This window comes from Rutilus rutilus (assembly GCF_951802725.1).
Source record: "Rutilus rutilus genome assembly, chromosome: 18".
Taxonomy (NCBI): Eukaryota; Metazoa; Chordata; class Actinopteri; order Cypriniformes; family Leuciscidae; genus Rutilus; species Rutilus rutilus.
Genome location: NC_140231.1, coordinates 28,648,510 through 28,665,297, shown reverse-complemented (window position 1 = coordinate 28,665,297; position 16,788 = coordinate 28,648,510). Strand labels below are relative to the sequence as shown.

Here is a 16,788-nt window from a genome sequence, read left to right as displayed (position 1 = left end):
ACACAAGGAACTTTTGCCTATGGTTTAAAAATACCATAGCAAAAACAACTAGCCTAACTAATATTCATTTTTATTAAAGACAAGTCAACACTCAGTAATTAAAAAAGACCAAATAAACAAATTAGCATTCACACAAATAAATACAACTGAACAAAGATACTATTGAAATAAACAATGTTTTAAAAATGTCAGGTACAGAAATATTATAAAATGTAAAACAACACTGCATTTTATAAATAAAATATCTATCCATCTATCTAATAATTATCAACTTATATTTATTATATTATAAATATATTATTATATGTATCAAATATAATAATTTGTTTATTTATTTATTTATTTAGTTATTTATTTATTCTCCACCTGAAACTGCAGGTACAAAATCCAAATAATGTAGATTTTCATGCCTGGAAAAGTCATAAAGAGTCATTTATATTTCTACAGTGAATATATATTTTTTTACAGTTAAGTAGTAAAATATTTTATCAGCTAGAAATTGCTTTTTCTAATCGCTATAAAAATAAATTATAATATAAAAATTTAATTATAAAAATAATTTAAAAAAAAATGACATTTCAAATAATGTTCATAAATAGTTGTTTGAATTTCTATAGTGAATATTTTTGTAGTTAAGTACTCTAGTAAAAATGTTTTATCAGCTAGAAATTGCTTTTTGTTATTGCAATCTCTGTTAAAATGATTTTTAAAAATGAATGACTTTTATTGCAAATCCTGGGAAATCATAAGATCCCTGAAATCATTCTGTGGAAGATTTGAACCTACAACCTTTCAGTTTCCACCCCAGATCCATAACCTCTAGGCCATATCTTTCGTGTTTAAAGCTTTGGTGCGTGAGAAATCAGCTGAAGCAGTTAAAAAAAAAAAAAACTGATGGAGTCTGTTTACCATCATGCTCTGATTCTGAATTATTCCACCACATCTATACGAACTTAAGAGTTCTGCTGACATTGATTTCACCCACTTTCTCTTATTACATCACATGATTCCACTGCAGCAGGGCTCCAGAGCTGAAACACACAACACCATCATGGGAATTCTTCCCCGCAGGCCATGACAGCAGTGCTAATGCTAATCCGTAATATCAATCCAGCATGCAGAAATACTCTGATCTGATCTTATCAAACGGCACGCAGTTATTTTTTCCCGCCCCGGAGCTGGACTTTTTTTCCTCTGGATTAGCAGCTTGAATCGGGATGCTACGCCATCTGTTCCTCCCGTGCAGAATTGAATTGTTGGATTTTGCATCATTTGATAACAGACATTGGAATATGGGAGCCGCATCCGCCCCTCACACGCCCTCCTGTACGTTCACGCACTTCACCTGCAATTAACCAGGAGTAATTACGCTCACGAGCAGGAAAAGGGTGTTACTCATTTGCTCCTGTAGATACATGGATGGATGCATTGATGGATGCATGGATGGATTTGAGTTTTGCACAAAGGATGCGCTCCGTGTGATTGATGCCGGCTGTCGCTGGGGGTAATTTTTGTTGTGCTGAGTATCGTTCTCGGTGCTTGGTAAAGCGTGTCCCGCTCTTAATAGGAGGTAATAAAGTTTGTAAGGGATGATTATGCTTCTCTGTGTTGAAACTCAAAGCGACATGTCTTTGTGTGTGTTTTTTTTAAGTCACGTGAACACCTAAGTTGCGACACATAACCTGATCTCTGCGATGAAGGTGAACCATCATGCTTTAGCCAAAAAAACGTATCCATAGTCCAAACCAGTTCATTGATTATTTAACTACAGCTCCTGATTTTGGCTCTGATGGGGCCGCTTTTGTTTTAGTACAATGATTTCATGATTGTCCCCATGGTTACCACAGATTAAAATAAATTAGTATACTGAAACACACAGCCATTAGTCTTTATTTCATTAATGCGGCATAAATTTACCCTATAACATTTGCGAGACATTTAACTGCTGCTGTCATTTTTAATATTCTTGGTTTAGACCTGCTGTGTGCGTTGGTGTTTTTTCGCTCATGTTTATATTCTGCGGAGCCAGAGTGATTATGCGTTCATATACCTTGGTTATTATGGGATGGACCCAGTGTATTGTGAGAAGGGCACACGGGCAGATCTGAATGCCGTGGCATTTCTGCCAGTTTAATACCAATTACTCAGCGGGTCTCTTGAAGGTCTGTGGGGACACTTATTGCTTTTTTGTTTATTATGACAAAGAAGTACAGTAAACCCAGAGTTGGAGGCATAAACTTGAAGCCCTCTTATTAGTCTTGCGCAGCAAAACTTTTGACTATCGTAAGGTATCATCCACTTCTCAGCTTGTTCAACACAGTTTGAGTTGTTTTCAAACTTTTTATGCCACATATATGTTGATATGATTTCTAAACTATAAAGGAAGTTGTATATTTTCTTTTTTTAGATTAGATTTTTACTGGCCACTTGTTGTGCTTTGTTGTTTGCATAGTACAAGTGCCTTATTATAATTAATATGATTATTATTCTTTTAAATTGAATTGAATAATTATTACTTATCATTTTTTTTTATTTTAACCTCATACAGTGAAAATAATATAAAAAATATTAGTCAAATATTAATTAAGTTGGCACTGTATATTTTCTGATAATATAATATAATATAATAACTTCTGATTAATCTCATAATACCTCTGTTTAAAAGGCAGAATTAAATGGCAACTATCAAATTCAGAAAATCTTTGGTTTATTTATTCATTTAAAATCATTATTTTTTATGAATCAATAAAATTATTCTTTTTTTTTAAAAACTTTATTCTTGTTCAGTTACCTTGACTGGAAGGTTTTACCATTGAGTTGAGTTTTGTGTTAGCAGATGTTGCTTTGGTATTAAAACCTTAGATGTTTTCAGTCACCATGACATTGCACCGTATTTGACGACATGTATTTGTTTGTTTTTCAGATCGAGATCGTTTTCAGCTTGGCACACTCTCTCATTCGCTTAATTCTCATGCTACTGGGTACCTGGAGCTTTCTAATTGGCCGTCTGTCGCTCCTGACCAATCAGTGAGAAATGTGGAGGTGGTAGAACCGGTAAGAATCCTTTCTCTATTATTGCTTTGTTTTTGTTTTTTTAAACGCATAATCTTCACAAAATGTTAGCAACAGCCCCTTTCACACATACAGTCTTTATTGGTAAATTAGCGTTAAGAAATCATGTGTGAATAGTATATTTATGTATTTACTTTGTATGAATTTTACGGTAATTTACTGGGATCACTGTGTGAAAGGGGCCGATGTCTATAAAATAAACTGGCCTCAGCGTATTTACAGTGCCATGATCACGTCTCAAATGATTATGACCTCATTTCCTGTTCCTGGGGCAGGTGAAAGAGGCCCTGGCACCAGCGCTTGGTAAATCCAAACGTGCCAAATCAGATGAGAAGTTCTACTCTTGTTCTGAGGAGGAAGAGGAAGAGGAGGAGGAGGAAGAGGGAAGCAGTAGTGAGGACAGTAGTAGCAGCAGTGGAGGTAAAACATGAGTTTGGCTTGGTTAGTGTAAGAGGATGTGTTTTCAAAATCGATCCTCGTCTTAACCTGTTTGTGTGTGCGTGTAGAATCAGAAAGCGAATCGAAGAGTGAGGAGAACAGCGATGATTCAAACAAGAGCAGCTCCAGCCAATCAGAGAAGAGCTCCAGTGAATCAGACACTGACAAGAAGAAAACTCAGAAAAACAAAAAGCTACAACAGCAGAAACCAGCCAGCAAAGACAGGTATCAATGTCATATAAATGTTCAAATGTTTGGAGTCAGTGAGGTAAGAAAGAAATGTATACCTTTACACAGCAAGGATGCATTAAAAGTTATCAAAAGTTACTGTGAAGACATTTATATTGTTGCAATTTGGCACACTATGCAGTTTCCGTTTTTCTCAATCAGCGACCCCTAGAGTCATTGTGGAGTACTTGTATTTAACATTACTGTGGTAAATACCACTCTCGCAGAGCCGTCTCTGCACTCTTCCGACCGCGTTTTCTTCGTCGACTCTGCCATGATTCACGTCTGAAATGCGTGCTAGTGTCTTCCATAGAGACTGCTTCATATGCTGTTGATGTATGTGACGTCGTGCCGTAAAGCAAGTCGTGATTCTCGCGAGATTTGACGGGACGCCACCTCTCAAACTTGCATTGCTGGTTTTGCCAGCGGCGTCCCCGCCCTGCTTTGCTATTGGGATGATTCGCCCTACTACGAGTTTGTTTACCATCGAAATGATTTCGAAGCTCTTATTATATTAATGTACAAATCTTGCATAGTGTGCCTTTAAAGAAATGCTGTTTTTTCTATTCACTAAAGAATCCTAAAAAACATGTATCATGGTTTCCACAAAAATATTAAGCAAAACAGAAATGTTTCTTGAGCAGCAATTCATCATATTAGAATGATTTCTAAAGGATCATGTGAGACTGGAGTAATGATGCTGAAAATTCAGCTTTACTTTTTAAAATATATTAAAATTGAAAACTTATTTTAAATTGTAATAATAATCACACTATTACTGTTTTTGCTGTATTATTGATCGAATAAATGCAGCCTTGAGCAAAGCATTAAAAATGTAAACGTGAAACAATAAAATAATCTCACAGACCACAAACTTTTGAACGCTACACAGAAGAAGATATTTTGAAGAATGTGGGTAACAAAAAAGTTGAGTCCCCATACAATGGAAGTCAATGGCTGCCGTTTTTGGGTGAACTATCCCTTTAAGGTTAATGGAGGTTTGCTCAAAAGATTGAATTCCAGCACTTAATACTTACATCACATGCTATTGCTAATTTTGAAGTGTTCATGCGCATAAATATTTAGACAGATGGTATGTGAGATTGACTTTGGTCTTCTGACTTCTGGTGTGGTTTGCTCAAGTGTGCACACAATGTACAACTTGGGTTTTATATATGTGCAGGATTTAAATAATGTGTGTGTTCAAAGTGTGATTGTGTATGCTGCAGCATAAAACGTGACTAATAAAATGTGGCGCCAATAATCTCACCCTCCATCTGTTCATATGCACACACACACAAACACAAACACACACACACTCTCTCTCTTTCACACAGGACTCAACAATAAGTAATTCAGATTTTTACAACATTTTTACTGGCCGCACCACAAAGAACCTGTATATTTTATTTTTAGCAATATGTTTTTATGTGCCAGAAATATGTTCATTTTTCATTCCATTTTAAGTTTCAATTAAAAAGCTATAATTTAAATCATTAACAGCTATAAGTTTAACGCACGATTTGCATTTGCAATTTGTTAACATTAGTAACACGTTTAAAATCAGTAGAATTTGCAACACTGTTTAGTCTATCACTTAAAACCAAATGTTTACATTTTCAAGGCATAAAAACTCACACACGACCAACGACTTGCTCCGTCCTGTACACACGAACACACACACAGTTCGCACTGTTGATTGCTGTGATGTAATGTTCCTGTAGTTGACCCTGCTGCCTTCATTAGAGACTGTAATTAAACCGCTAATACACAAACACACACACACGCGTGTGTATGATGCACTCTTTGCCTGTTTTGTTTGCTGTTCTGCCATCATTGTGCATAATTTAAGGCTCTCGCCCACATCCTCAACCACCGTGAAATGCTCTCATTAATACACACACACACACACACACACACACACACACACACACACACACACACACACACACACACACACACACACACACACACACACACACACACACACACACACACACAACCTGCTTTAATGCTGCTGTTGAACTGTGCACACTTCAGTTAGTGTGTGTGTGTGTGTGTGTGTGTCCGCGCCACTTCTTGTTCTGAGCAAATGAAATCCAAAGGCCAAATTAATCCATCTAATCATTTCACAATTAAACAGACATTGTTCCCTCTGCTAATTTCTCTCTCTCTCTCTCTCTCTCTCTCTCTCTCTCTCTCTCTCTCTCTCTCTCTCTCTGTATCAGACTTATCAGACAATGTCCCTTTTGATGTTTGAACACTGAAATGTTCTTGAGTAGTTCAAATATGACCCATCAATAAGTATTTATGCATTGATATATATTGTAGTGTTTTGTGCATAAGACGGGTTATAGATGTTCTTGAGAAGTGAAGTGTGTCTTCACAAGAATTTTCATAATTCTTTAGTGAGAGGCGTGACATTTCCCAAACAAATTTGAAGCGGTTGACCAATCACAACACACTGGTCCAGCCGACCAATCAGAGCACATTGTGCTTTTCAAAAGGAGGGGCTTCATAGAGACAGGAACTAAACAGAGCATTACTGACAGACTGGGAAGAGAGGAGCTGCAACAGTGTAAAATATGTGAAAAATAATGCATTTTTAGAAAAACCTATTCTAGTCAATCCCAAAAACAAAATCAAGACTTTGTAAAAAGGGCATAATTGGTCCACTTTTAAATATGTAGGTTGATTTTGCAGTTATTCATTTGGCTAGTGAACTCCAACAAATAGTTCAGTTGTGTGTGATCTTGACAGGAAGCTGAAGAATGGGAAAGCTGCAAATGACGAATCCAGATCCGGAAGTGAATCAGACTCTGAGAGCTCCTCGTCAGAGAGCTCGTCTGAATCCGGATCAGAATCTGAACTGGATTCAAATTCAGACTCGGGAACAGATCAGAAGAGAAAAACAAAGTCTAAAACTGTCCAGTCCAAACCGGTTACAAAGGTAAGAAAGTACAAACAATTATGAATATGAAGTTATTATTATTACATTATTATATATAAATAATATCATATATATAAATTATTACATGTGTGTGTGCAACATCTGCCATCCATGTTTTAACTTTAATGTTTGTGTGTATGTTCAGCTGGCTGAGAAGAAGGAAGTGTCTCTCCTTGATCTGGACGACTGTAAGTTTGACTTGAGTAAAACTGAGGCATTTGATTGTTTTGTAATAGAATGGTTATTTCCCAAACCCTACTGTCTACATACACGTTCCAGAAGTAAAAATCGGATTCATTTTCCCCATCGGGAAATAGATTTTTAATGATAAATTCCAAACCTTTAAAGACAGACCTGAGCTGTGAGGTTGTTAATCGATTTTATATGGTTTTGTTGAAGACATCAGCCTGGATTATTTCAACTTATTTTTTAAATAATCATGTTTAACATCAGAATTCCTGGGGAAAAAAATTACATTAGCCATGATTCTGCAAGGACGTCTCCACCAATCAGAGAATTGCAGCGAGAAAATGACGAAATCTCATTACCAAAATTTTTTCTCATTACATAAAAAAAAATCTCATTAGGAAAAAAAGACATAACCTCATGCTTCGCACAGGCTATTTTAGACAGTATTGGCTATAACTCAATGACAAATGCTAGACTAGACACTAGGTTGGCAGCTCATTCCAGCAGAGAGGAACAGAGAGGGTGAAAGTTTTGGAGAGTGAGTTGAGTTGAGTGAGCTGGCGGGAGGGAGCATACATTTGTAGTAGTGAGTTGAGATAGGGAGGAGCTGTTCCAGTTGTAGTCCTGAAAGCCAGCGTTAAAACGAGGGGGTCTCGCGTACTGTCTCCACTGTACTTGGGTCTGCCCTGGGTGTGACGTGGGTTCTCTTTGCCTGATTGCTTCTGGATCATCATATTTAACTTTTCATTGATTAGTTCTTTGCAAAACCCAAATACAGATGTAAACGTTGACCCATAGTAATGATTTATGAAAAAAATTTAAATGGCGAGGCGACGATATGGGTTTTAATGTTGTTGTTTTTGTATTTGCAGTCTCGCCTGTGCCGGTGAACACACCCAAGAGCTCCATCCTGTCTCCTAGTCTTCTGTCTGACCTGCAGGGGCTCTCTCTCTCACCCGGCGCATCAGCCTTACAGGTGTGTGTGTGTTTGTCCTTTTTCTGACTTTTTGTGCGTAGCTCTCTGCAGTACTCCATTCTGATTGGTCATGGAGTTATAAGTATCTAAATGACTGCTGAAGTGTATATTTAAAGGCTGGAACACACCAAGCCGACAGTTGGCCGTCGGGCAGTTTCTGAGCGTCGATTGGCTTAGTTTTTCCGGTGTGTTCCGCCCAATTGGCTCTAGTCGGAAGCCGTCTGATTTTTTGGGGGGGATTGGTAAATACAATTTAAATACACAAATCTTTTCATAATAACATGAGCCGACTGGAATGAAGGAAGTGAACAGCTTGATTGATATTCAAAAAGCTAAGCAAGCGCTGCTTTGCTTACGGTTTCTGCAGTCCTAGTTTCAGTTTCCCTTTTTGAATGACGAAAAATAGACTACATGCTGATATAGACAGATATTTACTTACACGCAGGCGCAGAAACGCATGTGCTAATCGACAGTCGCCTTTAGTCCTTTTGGTGTGTTCAAGCGCAGCTTTTTGGCCGATGCGACAGCGCAGTCGGCTTTCGTCACCGCTAGTTCTTTGACGTCGGCTTGGTGTGTCCCGGGCTTAACTGTATATTCATTCTGTTTAGGTTTATTTTGCATTAATGACCGACTGACTGTACATACCTCTTCCTTTTTGTAATTTCCTTTCCAGTCTTTTATCTGTGTCCGTCTTGGATGTTCTTTGTTTCTTTGTCCTGTTGTATTATAGATTGGTTTTTCATTGCCTTCCCTCTTTCTTCTCCACCAGCGTGTGTCCATCGTGTGTGTGTGTGTGTGTGTGTGTGTTGTCAGCGTATGTGATTGTTGACCTTTTGCAGTATGAAGGCTCCTTCCTCTCCCGCGAGAGCCCTGTGTCAGGGAGAGAGGGATGTCAAGAGAGCGAGAGGGAGGGAGAGATGTCACTGAGAGATGAATGAAGCATGTGTGGTCATTTCTTCTCAAATACTATCTGTGTCTTTCTCTTTTAGGATTGACACATGAACTGTAATATCCCTGCGGCCCACAGACACCTCCTGACAATAACACACACACTCCATACGCGTGTTTATAGACCAGCACCGCTGTCATATTTCAACCCAAAGATTCTTAGTGGGATCTGGACCTTGATCTTATTGTTTGTTATACTTTGTGTTGTTTTACACTTTCCTATGTTCAGAAAGACATCACTAACTCTGTGTGTAAATTTTTTGAGTTGAAAGGAGAATTGAATCATTACTCCAGTCTTTAGTGTCACATGATCCTTCAGAAATCATTCTAATATGATGATTTTGCAGCTCAAGAAACATTTTCAATGTTGAAACAGAACAACATTTATTTTTAAAAATATAAATTTTTGTAACATAAATGCCTTTACTGTCACTTTTTATCAATTCAATGCATCCTTGCTGAATAATATTTTTTCTTTTTCTAAAAAAAAAAGTACTGACTGTTAGTGTTTTTTTTTTTTTTTTTTTTTGGTTCCAACGAAAATAGCCACTTGTCCAGACATATTAGTAGACCTGAAGTAATTGTTGTGTAAACTGCTTCAGATAGGTTTTTCAGAGATTTTCAGAACTGGCTTTTAGCAGGATAACAAAAGTGCTCAGCTTCCAAAATCTAACGACAGACTTGTCAATCGACACTAAGTTCTGCCCTCCTTGGTTACTGTTGTTCCCTCAGACAAGCATTCCATAGGAATGATTTGGAGATTTCCAGGAACAGTGTAATTTTCAGTAAAACATTCCCTTAAACAGCTTAAAATTGATTTGATATTTGATATTCAAATTGATATCATTTTTTACTTTGGCTGGAAATAATAGAGAGATTGCAAGAAATTATGCAGTGGAGTGATTTAAAACCTGTTAAGACTGAATTAGAATCGAGACTAATGCTTTTTACTGCTAACCAAAAATAATATGTTTAAAACTATCTGAACACACAGATCCTCATTAAAGGAAAGAACAAAAAGCTTGTGGAGAAAATGATAGCAACAGTATGGGTAGGATCAGTCAGTAATGATTTTAAGGCGGGGCTTGGCGAAGGGTTGTTAATGCATATTTTCTGTTTTCAAAATATCTTTTTGATTAGGCTACATATTGTGTAAAACAAGTTTTCTATTAATTTCATTCAAACTAATTTATAGTTTTGTGTACATCCCAATTTCTGACTTTAAATTGGTTTGTATCATCAGATCCATTCCTTCATGTTTTTCTGATATTATTAATTTACATTTACATTTATTCATTTTAGCTGATTCTCATTTTATTAGAAAATTCTTATACAAAGGTCATAGTAAAATATTACTTTCCGTATACGAGCATGCTATTAAACTACGAACGCTGACAGCACCGTGGTCAAACTATGATTGCTGATAACGCACGATCCTTGAGATCCTTGAAAGAAAACTTTTAAACTTCCATCTGACAGAATTCCTATTCTCCTCCTGTCCATCACTGCAGGGTTGCCCCGGCGACCTGTATCACCGCGTTGGGCGGGTGCATTGATTGACAGGCTCGTCAGGACCGGGCCGCCGCGCAGCTAGAAGCTGTTAGGCACAGGTCATTAGAATACTACCCACGAGCCTCGGCGGGCAGGCTAATCAGAGCTGAAATAAAGGGTGAGATTGAGAGAAAGAGAAAGGGCTTATTTAAAGTCAATGCTATGCATAAATACATTACAGGCCGCTATAATCTTAGTCACGGTGGATAAACCTCATCTCTCTCGCTCGCACATACATGCATTCAAACGTGGTCATTTATTATGGTGTGTCACGTCACACAGCTGGTCTTTCTTAGCCGGGTGCATGCAGATGTATGAAAATATATTCATATGACACGGCCGCGTGTGGGTGTGCGTGACTTCGGCAGGCACGGGTACGGATGAAATAACGGTGTGTGAAATAGAGAGACACTCCGATGCATTCTGGGATGGTTAGCGGCGGTATTTAGCCGATCCGGGGTCAGTGTGCGAACTATCTGCCTCGGCTCCTCCCGTTTCTAATAACATTTTGACATGCGGATCTGCTCTGAAATACTGTTTAAGCTCGCGCCGGGGGACCCGGCTGATAACTTTTCATTCATAATTAGCGCAGGGCGAATGGGGGCCGAATGCGGGGCGTTGGAGGGAAATTGAACTGTCAGTGTAGGGCGAGCGGGGGGGCGAACGAGGGCGAGCGCGGGCTGGGGGGCGTTTGACCCCATCACAATCCGGGGGCCGCGTCATAATTTGTTCATTTGGTGCCCATCAGCCGACCGGCGTTGCCGCGGTGACCCTGTTCTTCTCGGAGCACGCTCAGTGCCGTCCTCATTATGACTCAGCAGCAAGGTAGAAACGCACGTGGAGACTCGTGCTGTCAATCACATGTGCTTACACATTTTAGCGTTTTTTCTTGCGCAGTAGGACAGTTTTGATTTTGATTTTGTGTCATTTCAGTATTTTCCTCAGGATTTTGTGAGACTTTGGTTGGGTGGAGCTCAGATTTTCTAGGGTGGTCTATGGACATGGTCCCATGGAGTTGTTTTTTAAATGTGGATATTTAAAGTTAAATGCATCAATCTGGTGCACTTTGAAAGCAAAATTAAGAGTTCCAACCCCTTTCCAGTGACCATATTTAACGGAGTAAAAATGAAAGTCTTTTGCAGCATTGACATTGACTACTAGACTTTAAAGACTCAATACAGGGTTATTAGTTTACTAAAACTATAATTAAAACCATAAAAACTTTCTTTACTTGAAATGAAATCAAATAAAAATAAAAATATTTCAGCTCATCTCTCTTTTAACTATGTACTTAAATAACTGAAACTAAAACTCAAATTAAAGTTTTTAAATGAAAGTGAAAATATAAAACCGAATTAAAAATATGAATAAAAACTATAATAGTATCTCTATTATATTATGATGCTATAATTTCACTGACCTCTTTTTTTAGTTGTGATAGTCTCAGTCCACATCACATTCACACTAGTGTTTTCAGGAGGCCAAACAATTGAATATAATAAAAAGAAATAATGCTATAATATTATTTCTAAGACTGACATATACTATTGTAATACATCTGCTCTGTAAAATAAAAAAATAATATGCCATAATAGCTATATTAATAATTATTTTACCGTACAGTAGTACAATTACAGTACTTTAGTCTTCATTTCTTTACTCGAGTTAAACCCTCAAGCTTTTATTTTGCCGCATATCTGCAGAGAAACGTGTGTGTGTGTGTTCATTTGAGAGCAGGTTTACAAACTTTTTTTCAGGTTTACCTGTCCACCATTTATTTATTTTATTATGCGAATGAGAAAATAAACCTTCTGCATGTTGCATTCCCAAATGGACGTCAAAGGGATAGTTCACCCAAAAATGAAAATTCTGTCGTCATTTACTTGCCCTGTACCTGTAAGACTTTCATTCATCTTGATGAAATCTGAGAGCTTTCATTCTGACCCTCCATAGACGGCTACACAACTACAGTGTACCACTTTGATGCTTCAAAAAGTTCACAAAGAGATCGCAACACTAATCCATATGAGTTGAGCGGTTCAGTCCAAATTTTCTGAAGAGACCCGATCGCTTTATATGATGAACCTTTAAGCACATGCAGAGATTGAGTTCACAGCATTTTCTGTGATCACTGGATCATGAGATGCTCTGGTGCAAATGAACAAACTATATTCTTAATTAAATTGTAGCCATTTGTTTGCCATATCGCAAATTTGATTTTAGTTTGATAGATTGACCGATGCTTCGCCAAAGCAATGGTGCAAAACACAACGTCAGATGCTTTGTACGTGTTGCCATTCTGAGTTTCGCTACACAGATGAAACTCACTCGTATTCCTTTACGTTTATTTTACGGCCTTCAATATTAATCACTGTGACTTTTAACATTCGACAGGATCAATGCTTGCACTCACACCTCGCCATTTCACCAAATGACATTTTTCTCTTGCAGACAGTCTCATAAACAAATGAATTAGATTTCAAACAGCAATAGAAAATAGATTTTTAATTCTCTCTGCTGTGTGTCCCCCTGTCCTCCGTTTATCCTTCTTTTCCCTCCTCTGCTTTTCTTTCTCTCTCTCCCTCTTTATCCCGGCTGGCGGATGTGTTTTGCATCTGTCAGCAGAATTGGGCGGCAGCTGGACAGAGAGGATGCTGGGATATGTGAAGGTGACTAGAGCGAGTTGTCATCCATCACTGAGGTTTCCTTTAAGCTCATCCATAATAGAGCCCCTCAATCAAGCTCCCCTTCACACAGGAGACATGTCCGAGTGTGTGTGCGTGCGCGTGTGTGTGCGAGACGGTGCGGTCAAGGTTACTCTTTTCTTTCGGTTATTTACTCTTCCACCGCCCAGCGGAGTTGACCACTTTATAGGACGTGTGTGTTATATTGGTGATCATAAGCGATGTGTTGTATATTGGCTCGTCCAGTCCTTGAGGACACTGACAGGAGCGGTTATCATGAAATGGTGGACACAACACAACCCGCGTATTTCTGTGTGGTAAATCTGACGCTGTAAACATTATGGCTACTTTTATCAACACAGACCGGCTTGACAACTCCAAAAGCACGGCTGTAAATTTAGGTTGTGTGAATGCGTGTGTGTTTTGGTAGGAAGCTTACAAAAGGATATGGCACGTCTAAAGGTGCTTTCAACTTCGCGTGCTCAAGTAACGCTATTTCAGATAAACCAACTCATTCGTACTGTCAGGTTTTCAAAGCAATTCTATTTTGGTTTGTCTAGTTTCAGTTGCGCCATCCGTCATGGTGATTGTAGGTGATGTGCAGGCCCGTACAGAAGCTCTGCAATTATTTTGTTAAATAATTGTATATTAAATAAAAGGTTCATTAATAGGTATGTATATCAAAATAAACAATGTAAATACTAATAATTAAAATAATTAAAAATAAAATTAATTTAAATAATGTAATATTATTGTCTATATATATATATTAAATATCTGTATTTTGTCATTAATATTTTAATATCATGTATCAAAATATAATATTTTGTCATATCAGTGCTATATAAAAAAATATTGAAACCATATCAACAATTTTTTTGTTTATCAACAATTTTTTTAAATGTTTTTTAATATTATTTAATAATAATATTTTATCAAACTACAATATTTTATAACATTTTCAGCTGTTAATATGAGTAAATCGTTTATTTTTTTTATTTTATTTTTAAGCTCAATTTAACACATTTTACCATATTTAAATCATCTTTCCAGAATTTTGTAGATTTCTTTCTCTGCAAAATCCAAACAAATATATATACCATTTTTTATTTGGTCCTGGTGTTGGTGTGTCTTAATGTTCAAATTGTGAAAGTGGTGAAAACATTACCGGTCCGCAAACAGAGCCTTGAGGCACTTCAGGAATCAGAACCTGAAAGGATGCAATTGTTTCATTGCACATTTTTAGTTTATTTCCATTGCACTATTTTTAGCTTTTATAACATCCGGCATCACTCTATGAGAGAACTCCAGTATTGGGTTGCAGATGGAATCCATAGCTCAGAGGGATTGCTGGTGTTGAAGACCGAGCCGCAGCCAATAAATAAATTGCAGGCAGAAATGTCATCCCTGTCCAGGTGTTCAGGAGTGCGGTGTAGAGCCAGAAAACTGCCATCAGCCGCCAATCTGTTCTGCTGTCACACGAGGTAGAGAGAATCCAGAGAGTCAGGAGTAATGCATTGAGACGTCAGTGGTCTTTCCACACTCGTCATATCGATGGCAGCCGGTGTCACAGGACGCAATTCAGGCATGACGATTGGCCTTTCTTTTCTTTGGGCCATTACAGTTTTTTAAATCAAACTACTGTAATAATGTGTGAATGTGTGTTATAAGGGATGCACTTATAGAGACTTTTTTTTCTGAAACAATTGCGGATGATTCTTTTTATGTTATTGCTGAGAGTGGATATAATGGTTAAAGGTGATGTCAGGAAGATTTTTTTTTTTTTAAAGAAATTAATACTTTTTTTCAGCAAAGATGCATTAAATTGATAAAAAATGACAGTAAAAACATTTGAAATGTTACAAAGATTTCTATTTCAATACTTTTGTACTCTATTCATCAAAGAATCCTAAAAAGAAACGGTCTCCACAAAAATACTAAGCAGTTTTCAACATTGATTAAAAAAAATAAGAAATGATTTCTGAAGGATCATGTGACACTGAAGACTGAAGTTATGATGCTTTGGCATGATCTCCCTCTTTATGTAAGGTCACCACTGAAATTTAAGGCCATGTTAAAAGCAAATATTTTAAAGACTTCCTGGGCATCTTCATGATGGGTGTTTATCATTACCTCGTCTATGTTCTGTGCGTTTTCTTCTTCTCTGTACTCCTTATTTTTGTGTTTTTTAGTGATTGTGAAGCACATTTGGCAACAGCTGTTGCATCGAATGTGCTAAATAAATAAATAAATAAAAGAAATGAAAATTCAGCTTTGCAACACAGGAATAAATTAAATTTGAAAATATATTCAAATAGAAAACTATTATTTTAAATTGTAATAATATTTCACAATATTACTGTTTTTACAATATTAATGTATTTTTAATCAAATAAATGCAGCCTTGGTGAGCAGATGATGTTTAAAGCGGTGAAAACATTACCGGTCCACAAACAGAGCCTTGATGAATCACAATTTTTCATTACACATTTTTTAGTTTATTATTCCATTGTACTATTTAAGGCGAGACACGGCAGGCAAAAACATCGGTTTTTTTTTTACTGGTCAATTTTGAGATTTTTGGATATTTGTCTTCAATAACATGTCTTCTTTCAGACTTGTGGTGAGAAAAAATTCCGAAATACACATTTAGGTCTTTATTTTATTACACTTTGTCTGTTTGCATCTGTAGATTTCTCATAAATTCAACAAAAGTTTGCGTTCTTAATCATCCCGCTGCTCCGCGATTTCTGCCGTCACCCTGTCATCACATGCACCGTTAGGAAGCTCTCTCTCTTCTGTACAATCCTGTCGGATCCAAATATGGTCATTTCCTTTTTATCAGCAACCAATCGTGAAAGTAAAAGGACTGAATGCGCAATCTCATTGGCTGATGATAAATCTTTAAAGCCCGTTTTCTCAAAATGACTTTTCTCTCATACTCCAAGTCCGAAATCTCCACTTCAGTAGCACCTATATACACCAAACTTTCCAGTCTTGTACCTAGTTATATTATGAAGACATTTACAGAGGGATTTGTAAATATATTATTCCTAGCCTGATTTATATAACATTTTATTCCAAAAAACATGGCGAAAATCATTTTTTTAAGGCTATTGACAGTATTTTCTGATTTACAAGATAACAAAAGTAGATATCCATAAATCCCTCTGTAATTTTTTCCCATCTAATATGTGAACACAATGAAAAAATCATTTTTAACCTGGCTTTATGCAATACTCAGATTTCGTTTTTTAAAATATATGCAAATTAGCGCATATTTAATTAGATATTGCCTAATTTGCATATTGTAATAATTTTTTTTTCTCATCTTAATGTAAGTAATCAACTGGGAAAGTTTCATGGTGATATCTGCTAGTTAAAAATGTTACCCTATTCACCTGTAGTGTCTCGCCTTAAAAAAAAGAAAAAAGTTTTATTGATTTGGAAAAAATATTTTTTTATAACAGTAACTGATTCTAATATAGTTGAGCACCCTAATTATTTTGATTTTGTAAATAAACATCTAATTATAGATTATAACATTATGGTGATAACTGAATTTGGAGTATTTTTTTTAATTAACCAAGTGTTACTATAGGTGTTTTACTAAGGTTTCCCCTAATGTGTTCATAATGAAAATAGCCTTATGCCTCTCTTTCATCTTTATCTGTGTCTCAGAGATTTTACATTAAGATGAAAAGTTAAAATGTGGTTTATTAAGGTTATTTAATAAGAAATGGGCTCAATTT

General features: G+C 36.8%; 1 protein-coding gene across 1 annotated transcript in view; it reads left to right on the top strand.

Moving 5' to 3' along the window:
• ap3b1a (adaptor related protein complex 3 subunit beta 1a) overlaps positions 1-16,788 on the top strand; it is a 53,421-nt gene that overhangs the window by 19,658 nt on the left and 16,975 nt on the right. Inside the window, exons 17-22 of the mRNA XM_084387823.1 lie at positions 2,924-3,054; positions 3,348-3,492; positions 3,579-3,735; positions 6,499-6,688; positions 6,834-6,876; positions 7,750-7,853. Of these exons, the coding sequence (XP_084243949.1) occupies positions 2,924-3,054; positions 3,348-3,492; positions 3,579-3,735; positions 6,499-6,688; positions 6,834-6,876; positions 7,750-7,853 (770 nt within the window). The remainder of the gene's footprint in view (positions 1-2,923; positions 3,055-3,347; positions 3,493-3,578; positions 3,736-6,498; positions 6,689-6,833; positions 6,877-7,749; positions 7,854-16,788) is intronic.